Source organism: Leptopilina heterotoma, unplaced genomic scaffold, assembly GCF_015476425.1.
Source record: "Leptopilina heterotoma isolate Lh14 unplaced genomic scaffold, ASM1547642v1 Lhet_55, whole genome shotgun sequence".
Lineage (NCBI taxonomy): Eukaryota > Metazoa > Arthropoda > Insecta > Hymenoptera > Figitidae > Leptopilina > Leptopilina heterotoma.
In genome coordinates this window covers 1,230,492-1,242,429 of record NW_025111119.1, presented here as the reverse complement: position 1 = coordinate 1,242,429, position 11,938 = coordinate 1,230,492, and the positions used below count along the sequence as shown (strand labels likewise).

The 11,938-nt window shown below is 22.5% G+C and overlaps 1 protein-coding gene across 1 annotated transcript in view; it reads left to right on the top strand.

The window, feature by feature from the left end:
* Positions 1-301: 301 nt before the first annotated feature.
* The window catches only part of LOC122508689 (proteasome activator complex subunit 4A-like), a 186,238-nt gene continuing 174,601 nt past the window's right edge, over positions 302-11,938 (top strand). The window contains exon 1 of the mRNA XM_043622177.1: positions 302-570. Within this exon, the coding sequence (XP_043478112.1) occupies positions 496-570 (75 nt within the window). The 5' untranslated portion in view covers positions 302-495. The remainder of the gene's footprint in view (positions 571-11,938) is intronic.

Here is an 11,938-nt window from a genome sequence, read left to right as displayed (position 1 = left end):
ATAGCAGAAGTTTTTCTCTGTCAGAGATGGGTAATTAACAAGAAAACCCTGATTTTTTATTAATTACTGAATAATGTTGTCAACCGTTTACAAATAAGATTTAAACAGCATTGCAAGACTTCTAGTGGTAAAAAACAATCAACAACATTGTGTTTCGTGTTAATAAACAACTATTTTCCATCCGTGAAATTGTAAATGTACCCTTATTACCACCCCCATGCGCTAAAAGTAATGCTACACGCGACCCAACTCTGGTCATCATCACTTGCCATCGAAAAGTGGTTGTTGACAGTGGTTCCTGCAAGTTTACATTTTTCTCTATCATTTATTAATTTAAACAAAAGTATTTCTTTCAAAAAGTTGTTACTAAATTCTGATAATATATATTCTTTTACATTCCATTAAATAAAGTACTTATCTGTGAAATTTAAGGAAGGAAAAATCAATCAAAATTTATTCAGTTGATTTGTCTAAAAAGTTGTCGTTACATTTCCGATGAAAACGCGCGCGGGCCGTACAGTCGAGGCAATAATTGGAAAACCAGCGGAAAAGGAATTCAATTTGATACAAGTAAGTTGATTATAGTACTATACTAAATAATTGTCATTAATCTCGTTGAAAATGTTTATACAATATGTTTTATCTTTGCCATGAAATAAAAGTGAAAAAAATGAACTGAAAATAGCAAAGCGGGGGGAGGGGGGATTTTTGTCTCGAAATTTCTATTATTAGTTTAATTATTTACAAAGGCAGTGTATAATTTACGCGACTTTTTTCCCCACCTTTGTCATTGAACATAACCTACAAAATTAGAAGTTTGCGATTTACCATTTTTGTGTGCGTGATTTAAAAATGATACATAACTTGTAAAATTAAAAACGGTCGCATTTCAATAAGAAAATATAATCTGTAAAATTAAAATTATTTTAATACGAACATAACCTATAAAAATAATATTTCAATTTATTTTATAGGTTATGTTTCGATTAAAATAATTGTGATAATTGTAATTCTTTAATTTATCGTCCAATTAAAGTATGTTTTAAATTTTATAGGTTATGTACTTATAAAATAAATAAAATAAATAAAATAAATAAAATAAATAAAATAAATAAAATAAATAAAATAAATAAAATAAATAAAATAAATAAAATAAATAAAATAAATAAAATAAATAAAATTAAATTAAATTAAATAAAATTAAATAAAATAAAATTAAATAAAATAAAATTAAATAAAATAAAATTAAATAAAATAAAATTAAATAAATAAAAAATAATTATAAAATAATATATTACAAAATTAGAAATACTTCAATAGGAACATAACCTATAAAATTAAAGACACTTCAATAGGAACATAACCTATAAAATTTAAAACACTTTAATAGAAACATAACCTATTAAATTTAATTTTATCCTATAAAACGACCAATAAATGATAGATGAAAATATGTTAAGTGATCAATAAATAAAATCAGTAATAAAAAAAGGGTGATTATCACTTTAGTATTTAACGATAAATCGCGACTGTAATTAGTACTTTTATATATTAAAAAGAATATATTAAAAGAAAACAATGTATTTTACATCGATTGGATTCTCTCTCGCCCTCTCTTCTGTTATATAGTAAATTGTCCCTTTTTTCTGTTTTTATTTATTATTATTTATCATTTTTTTTTTTTTTTTAATATAATTCGCGAACCAAAATGCTCATAAAGTAGAGACTTTCATGCATCCACGTATCAATTTTCTTGTCCTTCTCTCCTGATTTCTTTTTTATGGGAGTCTGCCCCTCCCCCTAACTGAGCGAGTGGATACGTTACTGCGGGAACCCCGCTGCTCGGGCAGACAACTTTGTCGACAGATTGAATATATTATCTGATCATCGTTTCGCATCGCTGCACAAAAAAGAGAGGAAGCGAAATTTCTTATCTTCCTTTCTTCTCAGTTCGCTTATAGAGTAACACCTGAATAAAAAACCTCTCTTCCCGATTAAAGAAACAAAAAAATAATTAAATACGTAAAAATCTAACACACAATTTATAAAAATTTTTAGAAATATAATAAAAATTTATTTAAAATATTTAAAAAAAGTCTTTTAAAAATTTATTTTTTTAAACAAAAATAATTCAATCTCGAATTTGAATTATTTTTGTTTATTTTTATTTACACGTTAGTTTTGAAATTATTCATTATAATTATAAAATTTTGTAAAGGCAAGAACTTAGAGATCGTCGAGGTTAAGCAACGTAATGCAGTACAATTCGGATGGGTGTCCCTTTGGATTTTTTTTCTTCTAATTTCAAAAGTTTTGTTAAAAAGTCATTTAGATAGAGACGTGATAATTAATAAATTTTAAATAATTATCTTTAGAGTAGAAATAAATTGAAAATTTCGGTAATAATTGTTTTATAAGTAAATTTTTGGGGTGAAAAGAATCTCGAGAATGAGAAAAAGAATTCTCTTCACATTGGAATGTGTAAATGTAGACAAATTCGAAAATTTCTTTTTTTCGTATTTTCGCGTGTCAGACGATACATGTTCTCATAATTTCCATATGTAACGCTTGCGGTTAGAACTCCTCTTCTGGCCACAAACATTTTTGCACGAATGGATATATATTTTTTTCGACTCTTTTTTTTTGACTGTATATATACAAAGTTATAAACAATTATTTTAAAATTCGAAAATAACTTTTTCAAAAATATACTCTATATAAAACAATTTCTTTCGCTTAAAAAATAACAAACGAGGTTTTTCTATTCTTTAAAATTTACCCGAAAATAAAATTTTTACATATTGCTTATTTAAGCCATTTTTCATGAATTCTATGTGTAAATATACAGAAATTAAGGAAGTCGCAAAAAACGGAGAAATATTTTTTTTTAATTCAATTTTAGAGAAAAAATAAATTTTTTTTTTTTTTGAAATTTTACGCTCAAAGGGAATTGAAAGTGACGAAATGGACCATTATTATACTGGGACATAGCAAACGGAGAGCCCCGCGACTTTTCCCACCCGGCAATTTAATCGGCGATTACTTAAGGCCCATTACTTTTAAGTGCACGATAGCCACTAAGTATAGTTGTCAGTGCGATCGTAAGGGTCGTAAACTTCAATAGGCGCCTATCACACAATAATTTTCAGTGCCAAAAATCTCTTTATACATGCGAAAACTTGTGTTTAAAAAAGTAGAAAAAAAACATTTTTTTTTTAATTCAAAACAAATTAATAATTGAAAAAAATTCTAGGGGGAATTTCATTTGTTTATTATTTCTATACATTATTTCTATATTTATTATTAAAATTTAAAAGGAGAGAATTAAAAATTATATCATAGACAAAGGTATAATTATTTATAATTATAATTAATAAAATTTTAAATTATAATATATTGTAAATGTTATTTAAAATGTTTTACATATAAAAAAGGTTTTGTTTTAAATTAATGATGAATAATTAGCATATTATAATAATTGTCGTATATATATAGAGAAAGATGTTTTTTTTTACCCCCCCCCCTCCTAAAAATAAAGTTTCTTTTATTTTATTATACCGCTAGTCGGTGGACATACTTATTTGAGGTGAAAAAAAGATTCTAGTATCTTTAGAGAGTTTAACAGGTCTCAATGAATAGTTGATAATAGCGTCCATTGTACCCCAAGTGTCAAGGGATGGGTCACCTAACAAATGGTTCATTGTTGTCCCTCTCGGCCTTCCTCCCCCCCCCTCCTCTCTCTCTACTTATGTCTTCTCCTGGTTTAATTCCCTATTTTTCGTTTATATAATTTTAAATCTTATTATTTAAATTCTTGAGATAAATATAAAGTTGATTATAACTATTAAATATATAAGTATAATATTGTACCTCTGAAAATTCCATGTAATATCCGTAGACTTTCCATGGAAATTCTGCAAGTTTTTTATTTTTTAAATATTTTATAACATTTCCAGGGTTGTCATAGGTCAGGGAAAAATCAGGAATTTTTATTAAAGTTGGAAAAAATTGAATTTAGAAGAAGTTACAAATTAATGCACAGAAATTCAATTTATTTTCAAAAATTTTAATAAAATTCTTGTCAAAATTTCAATTATTTTTCAAAAATTTTCCTCAATTCAATCATTTTTAATATCTATTATTTTATAATAAAATTTTTCAAAGATTTCAATTATTTAAAAAAAAGTGTTGATAAAATTAAAAGCAAACATTAAATTATTATCGTAAATAATAAAATTTTTCACCGAGATTCAATTATTTTCATGAATAATAAAACTCATTTATGAGGATTCAATTTTGAAAAACATTCATTTTTTCAATAAATTATTTATTTTTGTATTTAAGTAATTGAATTCTCGTATAAAATTTTCTAATAAAAATTGATTTCAAAATGAATTTCAGTTAAAATTTTATATAATAATTATGAATATTAAAAGCATTATAGCGGGAATTTTCAAAAAATAATTGAATTTTGAATATTTTTGAAAATAATTATATACATTTTTTGAAGAATTTACTTAAAATAAATTGTATTAAAAATAAGTGAAATCCTAGTAAAGAATTTTATTAATTATGAGAATAATTGAATTCTTGTAAAGAATTTTTTTTACATTTTTTAAAAATTTTTACATTTTATTATTTATGAAAATAGTTGAATTTTTTCAACGAATTTTTATTAATAAGAGTAGAGATGATGAATTTTTATTAAATTTTTATTTAAATAATTGAAATCCTGTAAAGAATTGTATTATTTATGAAAATAATTGAATTCTCTTAACGCATTTTATTACATTTTTTTTAAATAATTGAATTCATTTAAGAAATTTTATTAAAACAGTAGATTTAGAAAATATTTGAATTTCAGCAAAGAATTTCATTATCTGTGAAATATAATTAAATTCTTGCAAAAAATTTTTGAAAATAATTACATTTTTCGAGAAATTTATTTAAAATTGTATTAATAATAATTGCGAAATCCTGTGAAAAATTTTATTATTTATGGAAATAATTGAATTCATGTGAAAAATTTTATTACTTGTAAAAATAATTGAATTCTTGGGAAGGATTGTATTAAAATTTTTGTAAATAATTAAATTTTTTTTTTGAAAAATTTTATGGAAAGTTAAATTATTATAAAACATGAAGATATCAATCATTCCGAGTCGAACACTCGAAGTGATTGATATCTTCATGTTTTATACCTGATAATATTCTTTAAAGTTATGTTGAATTTCATAAAGATTTGAATTTGAAATTTTTTGAAAATCTTAATTCTTTATGGAAATTATTCCATAAAGAATAAGGATTTTTAAAAAATTTCAAATGATTAAATGACTAAATATTTATTTAAAAAAGAATTTATTGATGTTTTGGAATAATTTTACAAGTATAGGAATGAATTTTTGCGCATTTTTGACAACTTTTACTATATTTTTGGAGTAAATTTTGCTACGTTCGAAGTAAATTTTACTAATTTTTTTATATACAAAAATTTTATTTCGAACGTAGGAGAATTTACTCCGAAAATATAGTAAAAAGAAGTATCTTAAAATACAATGTAGTCACTTTTAAAATATTTAAATATCTGTAATTTTAGATCATCCCTCTTAAAGATTAATACATTTTAAGATGTTTTTGATAACTTTTTCGAAACTTAAAATTGACTACACAAGTATCTTAAAATATAAGATACCTTCTTTTTACAGTATAGTAAAAGTTATTCTGCATTTTTTCGCATTATTTTTTTTTATAAAATCATTTATTAATATTATTGATAATATTATCATTATTTCACTATATTATCATTACTATTACTAATATTATTCCTTTTATGTAACAACCCTGAAGTATATGGTAAAAATACAAATCTCATGAGCTATATAATGTACAATTGATCTGGACATGTATATATGTATATATATATGTGTGTATTCGAACGGGGAAGCAACTGCGAGGGCCTTCTGAGAGGGCAACCGGTGCCGGTTATTCCTGATCAAATGTTTTTGCTTGCCCGTTGCAAAGCTAATTGGATGCCGCTATATAAACGTGCGAGTCGCGCTGAGAATTGTTATAATACAATCTCGTGCGAGAGTTACGCAAAAACCCTCCTTTTATTATCTCGCAAATTACCAAATGCTGTTTTATATACAAGTCAAAAATTTATTTAATTTTTTTCCCCTAATTGATAATTTTCTTATATATGTATATATACAAAAAACAAAAAATTATTTCTTCTTTTCATTTTATTTTTTATTTTTTAATTAGTATAACAATACTTCAAATATTAAATTCTAAAATAAATTTTTTTTTCATTAATATTATTATTTCTTCTTTTCATTTTTTTTCTTTTACTTTTTAATCAGTAACCATACCTATACCTCAAATATTAAATTTTAAAATAAATTTTTTTTCCATTAATATTATTAATTTTTTTTTTTTTTATATAAATTTAAGAGAGCGACAATCGTGAGATACGAAAGATGCTCTGTAGACCGAAAAAGAAAGAAAAAAATCTTGTCCTGTAAAATTAGATTATCGTCAATTCGCAACTTGAGACATCCTCTGATGATAGTAAACGATGTCCTTAATAGCTTTCTCCTACACTTTCTTTTCAACATTCTGATTTAATTAAAAATTATTTTTTCAAATTTTCTTCTTTGATTTTCTACTTTATCGACGTGACATGATAAACTACTTTATCGATAAGAAATTTTACCCGCTTTCCAATCATTCTTTCTCCTCTTTATCGATCAGAGTTTATCAGTACACTTACTTATCGACAGTCATTTCCTTTCTTATCGACAGAACTATTTTCAATGTCGATAATAAATATTTCTTTATCGACAGTATAAACAATCGTTTTTAACTGATTTTGAAATCCATTTTAATTTGAAATGAACATAATAATAATAATAATAAAATTAATAAAAATAATAAAAATTAATAAAACTAATAAAATTTAAGTAAATTTTATAAATTTAAAGTGGAAAATTAAAGATTTAATTTGAGATCTTAGATCTTAAAATTCACCAATGAAAATTGAGGGAAAGGGAGAGAGATAGGTATTTAGTTAAATAAAAAACAATCATTTCATAAATTATACGCATCACGTATTTGTATATTTTTCTCTTTTTTATTGACGTGGTTGGATGGTACACGGGCGTATTTTGGAATGCGCGACGTATAAAAAAGACTCGTCGATAAACGACAGTATATAACTTAAAAATACAAAGGAGAAAAAAATATGTATATATATATATAGAATTTTTTTTGTTTCTTTAACTTATAAACCAACACATCGTAATTAAAGTATATACTATAAAGTACAAATAAAACGCAGTGTGTGAGATTCTTCTTTTTTTTAGACGTTAATCGACATGCAGCTTTTCTTTTCTTTTTATTATTATTATTATTATTAAAAAAAATACTTTCATAGGACGGAAGAAAAATCAAAAATACTCCAAAAAAAAAGAAAAATACTGTTTGGAAAAAAATAACCAAAAGTATAAAAAATAACAAAAAAAATAAAAAAAATTCTCAAATATAAAGAAAAAATAATCAAAAATATAAACTATAAATTAAAATATTTTATAATATAAATTCAAAAATGTAGAAGATAAAAAAATATGTTGAAAATAAAATAAAAATTAATAAGATCGAAATTAAATTAATACTTCTAATACTTTTTTTTTAATAAAAATTATATTAGTTTACTTCACGTTGTATTATAATTAAATTATGAATTTGTATTTCAATTATAAAATTAAAAAAAAAAAAAAAAAAAAAAAAAAAAATTATTTGACTTTTGCAATTTATGTAATAAATGTCTTATTCTGAAATATTTTCGAATCGAAAAAAATTTACATCACACAATCATACCACTTTTCTTTTTTTTTACTTAATTAAAAAATAAAAGGGAAAAAAAATACTAAAGCTGCTTCTCGATAACGTCTCATTTTTAAATATATAAAAAATGTACTTTCAGTTACTATTTATAATAAATCCCTTAATTGGATTCGCTATTAGCTGAAATCTACATCGTAGAAAAAAATTATCGTCTCCGAACGAAAAAGATTTAGGATTTCTTTTTTTTTTTAAAGTATAAGAGAATCTTTGAAAGAAATAAAATATCAATTCCTATTTTCTTTTTCGTTCAACGAGGCGCGTCGACGATTTCTTAAAAACTAATTCATTTTAAAAATTAAAAAAATAAAGAAACAGGATATTTTACAATGAGAAATGTTTTATGCACGCAGTGCAAAAAGTACGAAATAGTTTTTTTTTTTTTAAATCCAGAATTAAAAGCAAAATAGTTCGCAATTCCTATAGAAATTAAATTATTTCGCAAAAGAAAGTACGCAGTAATTCTCTACTAAAAGAAATTTTATGAAATCGCAACAAAAAAAAAAATAGTGCGCAGTAATTATCAAAAAAATATGAATTAATAAAAATTTTTTTTTTAAAAATGTTTTATAAAAGACATTTAAAAAAAAAATTTGTTAATGTTTTTTAAAAAGCTTTTTTAAAAACGATTTTTTAAAAAAGCTTTTTTTAAAAAATAGTTTTTAAAAAAAACTTTTTACAAAACATTAAAAAAAATTTTTTAAATATAGACATGTTTTCTCTATTAAAAAAAAATATAAATAATCCAAAGAATTGAAAAGAGTAAAGTAAAAGAAAAGAAATAACGCGCGTGTGTGTATGTGAGTGTGAAAGAGCGAAAAATGAAAGAATCACTCGTACAAAAATACTGGAAGTTTACGCGAGGGAAAGAGTTTTTTTTTTCTTTTTAGGCATTAGATACCAACTTCCGCTCTTGTAGGTACATTTTTTTTTCCTTTTTCTTTTATCATTACGGAAACTCGCTCGACAATTATTATTATTATTTAATAATATATTCACAAGCAAGAAAAAATTTTCTTATTTTAATGTCATTCATTTTTTTTTTTGAGATTCATTTTAATATCTATTCGTTGATAGGAAAACGTGTTCGATATGTCGAACGAGTTCCGTTCTCGATCTGCGGCGAAAATTCAATATTCTAATCTTCTTTTTTTTGAATCGTCATCATTCCTAAATTAATTAATTTATTATTAATTAATTTAATTTCTCGAATTAATTAATTAAAATTATTAATTAATTATCGTAACTCCCTACAGTGAACAATAATCATTACATATATCAATAGTAATAGCAATAATAATAATAATAATAATATTGATAATAATATTAATAATAATCAGCGTAAAATTTCCAAATTATACGGAAAAACTTTTTTGAAACGCGGAAATATTTCTTAAATTTTTCATTTTTTGATTTGTTTTGGAAATTTTTTTTCTCCTGTTTGTAAAAAAAATTTTCTCTCCTATTACTTATAATTTAACATTAATAATTATTAATTGTAATATAGTAAAATATTTAATTGTTTAAATTTTAAAATAAATAAAATAGTAATTAAAGTATTTAATGGAAAATATAATATTAAATTATTTAATAAATAAATGATTTTTAATTATTTTCTATTTTTAATTAATAATTTTTTTTTATTTAATAAATAATTTTATCAGTAAAAAATTTAATTTTCAAATTTTTCTTATTTCTAAAAAATTTGGTTTTAGAATCTATTTTATCTATAGAATTAAATATCTATAGATATAATAAAAAATATTCGTTATTTTTTTTTTAAAGTAAAACAATTTCCCATCTAGAAAAAATGTAAGAAATATTTTCGTGTCTCAGAAAAAAAAATTATTAATTTTCAAGGCAAATCGAGAGCCGCAGCCCAATCGCAAATCAAGTAACACCTTAAAATTAATAGTTGCCTAATGATTCGTGATTTGTTTTGTATTTTTTTTCATCTTTTTTAATATATATATATAATATATATCTTTATATATATTCAATGCTCAATATATTAAATAATTATATATATATCGTAATTACATCGCGTCAATGCGACGAGACGTTTTTCGTTAAAAATTGAAAAGTGAAAATCGTCTCGCGCACCGAAAAAACACTACATCGATCGTGCGATAATGCAAACAAAAGAAAAAAGACCGAAGAACGAGAAACAAAAAAATTAAGTAAAATAAGAAAAGAAAAAAGGACATTTTTAAAAATTTTTGTCTCTTTTTTTATTTTCTCGTAACGAGAACGAGAAAAAAAGTAAAAGAAAGAAAAGAAAGAGACAAAAATAAAAAAAAAAATTTTCTTTGTCTCTTTTTTTTTCTTTACATATTTTACTCTATTTTTTTTCTTGTAACGAGAACGAGTAAAATAAAGAAAAAAAAACAAAAGACAAAGAAAAAATTTTTTTTTCTTGTATTTTAATCCGAACAAAATAAAAAAAAGAACGAAAAATAATTTTCTTTTTCCCAAAAGCGCATTTCACGTACAAAAAGCAACGATTAGAGGCCTTGTGTTCTCACTTTTTTTTTTAACTACTAATAGTGCATTTACAATAATCTTTCTCAATATCATATCAATAGATAATATTCTCTTTATCTCGCGTCTCTAGTCTCGCTAATATACAAAGAAACATTTAAAAAAAAAAGATGCTGATGATTTTTTTTTTGTTTCTTTAATTATTATTATTATTATTTGTTCTTTAAAAGTTTCAGTCGTGAGGATCAGACAACGTCGCTACTCTTTTTTTTTCAAAATTCAACTTTTGAGGCTTTAAAAAATTTTCTTTTTTTTAAATTTCATAGTAATTTTTATTTAATTTTAGTTTTTCTTTTCTTTTTGACATTCTCATCAAAAATGAGGTCTTTTTTTTTTTTTTTTTTGAAAGCCTCGAAAGTGATTTTTTTGCATACATATTTAAAACGACACAAACATAACGAGGTTACCCTGTAAAGAAGCAGGCGCAATCGTTGTCTGATCGGGAGAGAAAGAGGAGAGATAGAGGAGAGAAAAAAATTTTTTTTTCTTATGAAAATTGATAGAAATTCTTTTTTTCTTTTTTTGGAAAAAAGATGCGCTCGAATTTTTATTTTTGGGATTACTCATTTTGCTTTTTTTATTATTTTGATCATCGCTCGAGTTTTCTTTTGTGTAATTTCTAACATTTTTTTTGTATTTCCTTTTTTCTTTTTGATAAGTTTGAGAATTTTCCGCGTTTATTTCGATTTTTTCTAGAGATTCTGGTTTTTCAGTTTAGATTTTTTGTTTTTGTTTCAATTTATTTAGATTATTTATTAATCTAAATATAAATTTTAATAGAATTTAGATTATTTGATTTTAGATTTGTTTCCAATATTTAATTATTTTATAATTTTTTCAATTTATTAATTATTAGTATTCGATATCAATACTTCATTTCTTTAATATTAACATTAACATTTACTTTATAATATTAAAATTTAATTTGTAAATTGTTAATATTAACATTCAATTTGTTAATATTAATATTCAATTTATATAATATTAATAATATTTAATATTATTGTTTATTATTATTATTTTTAAGTCTTGTTCAATATTTATTCTAATTATTAATTGATTAATAATTAATTAAGAATTAAATATTAAATAATTAATTAATTAATTAACACAAATCATTTCTTTTAGGTCTTTTTCAATATTTTCTTTAGATTCTTTTCTAAATTTTATATTTTCAATATAAATTATTTAATAATTTTAGAATTTTATTGTAATTTTAAATTATCTTTTTTTAACATATTTGAATTATTTTCAATATTCAAACTTTTTTCTCTAAATTTTGAAACTTTGAAAGTTTTTTTTTTCTTTTATTAATTATCTGAGTCAAAATTTTTAAATATACTGTCAATTTGATTCAATTCATTTTTTGAAACAATTTTTATATTTCCCTTTTTGTCGAAAGTACCCTAAATTTTTTTTTGAAATTCTCAAAGAATTTTGTTTTAATTTAAAAACTGTATTTTTTTCTTGAAATTTTTAATGAATTTTTCCAAGT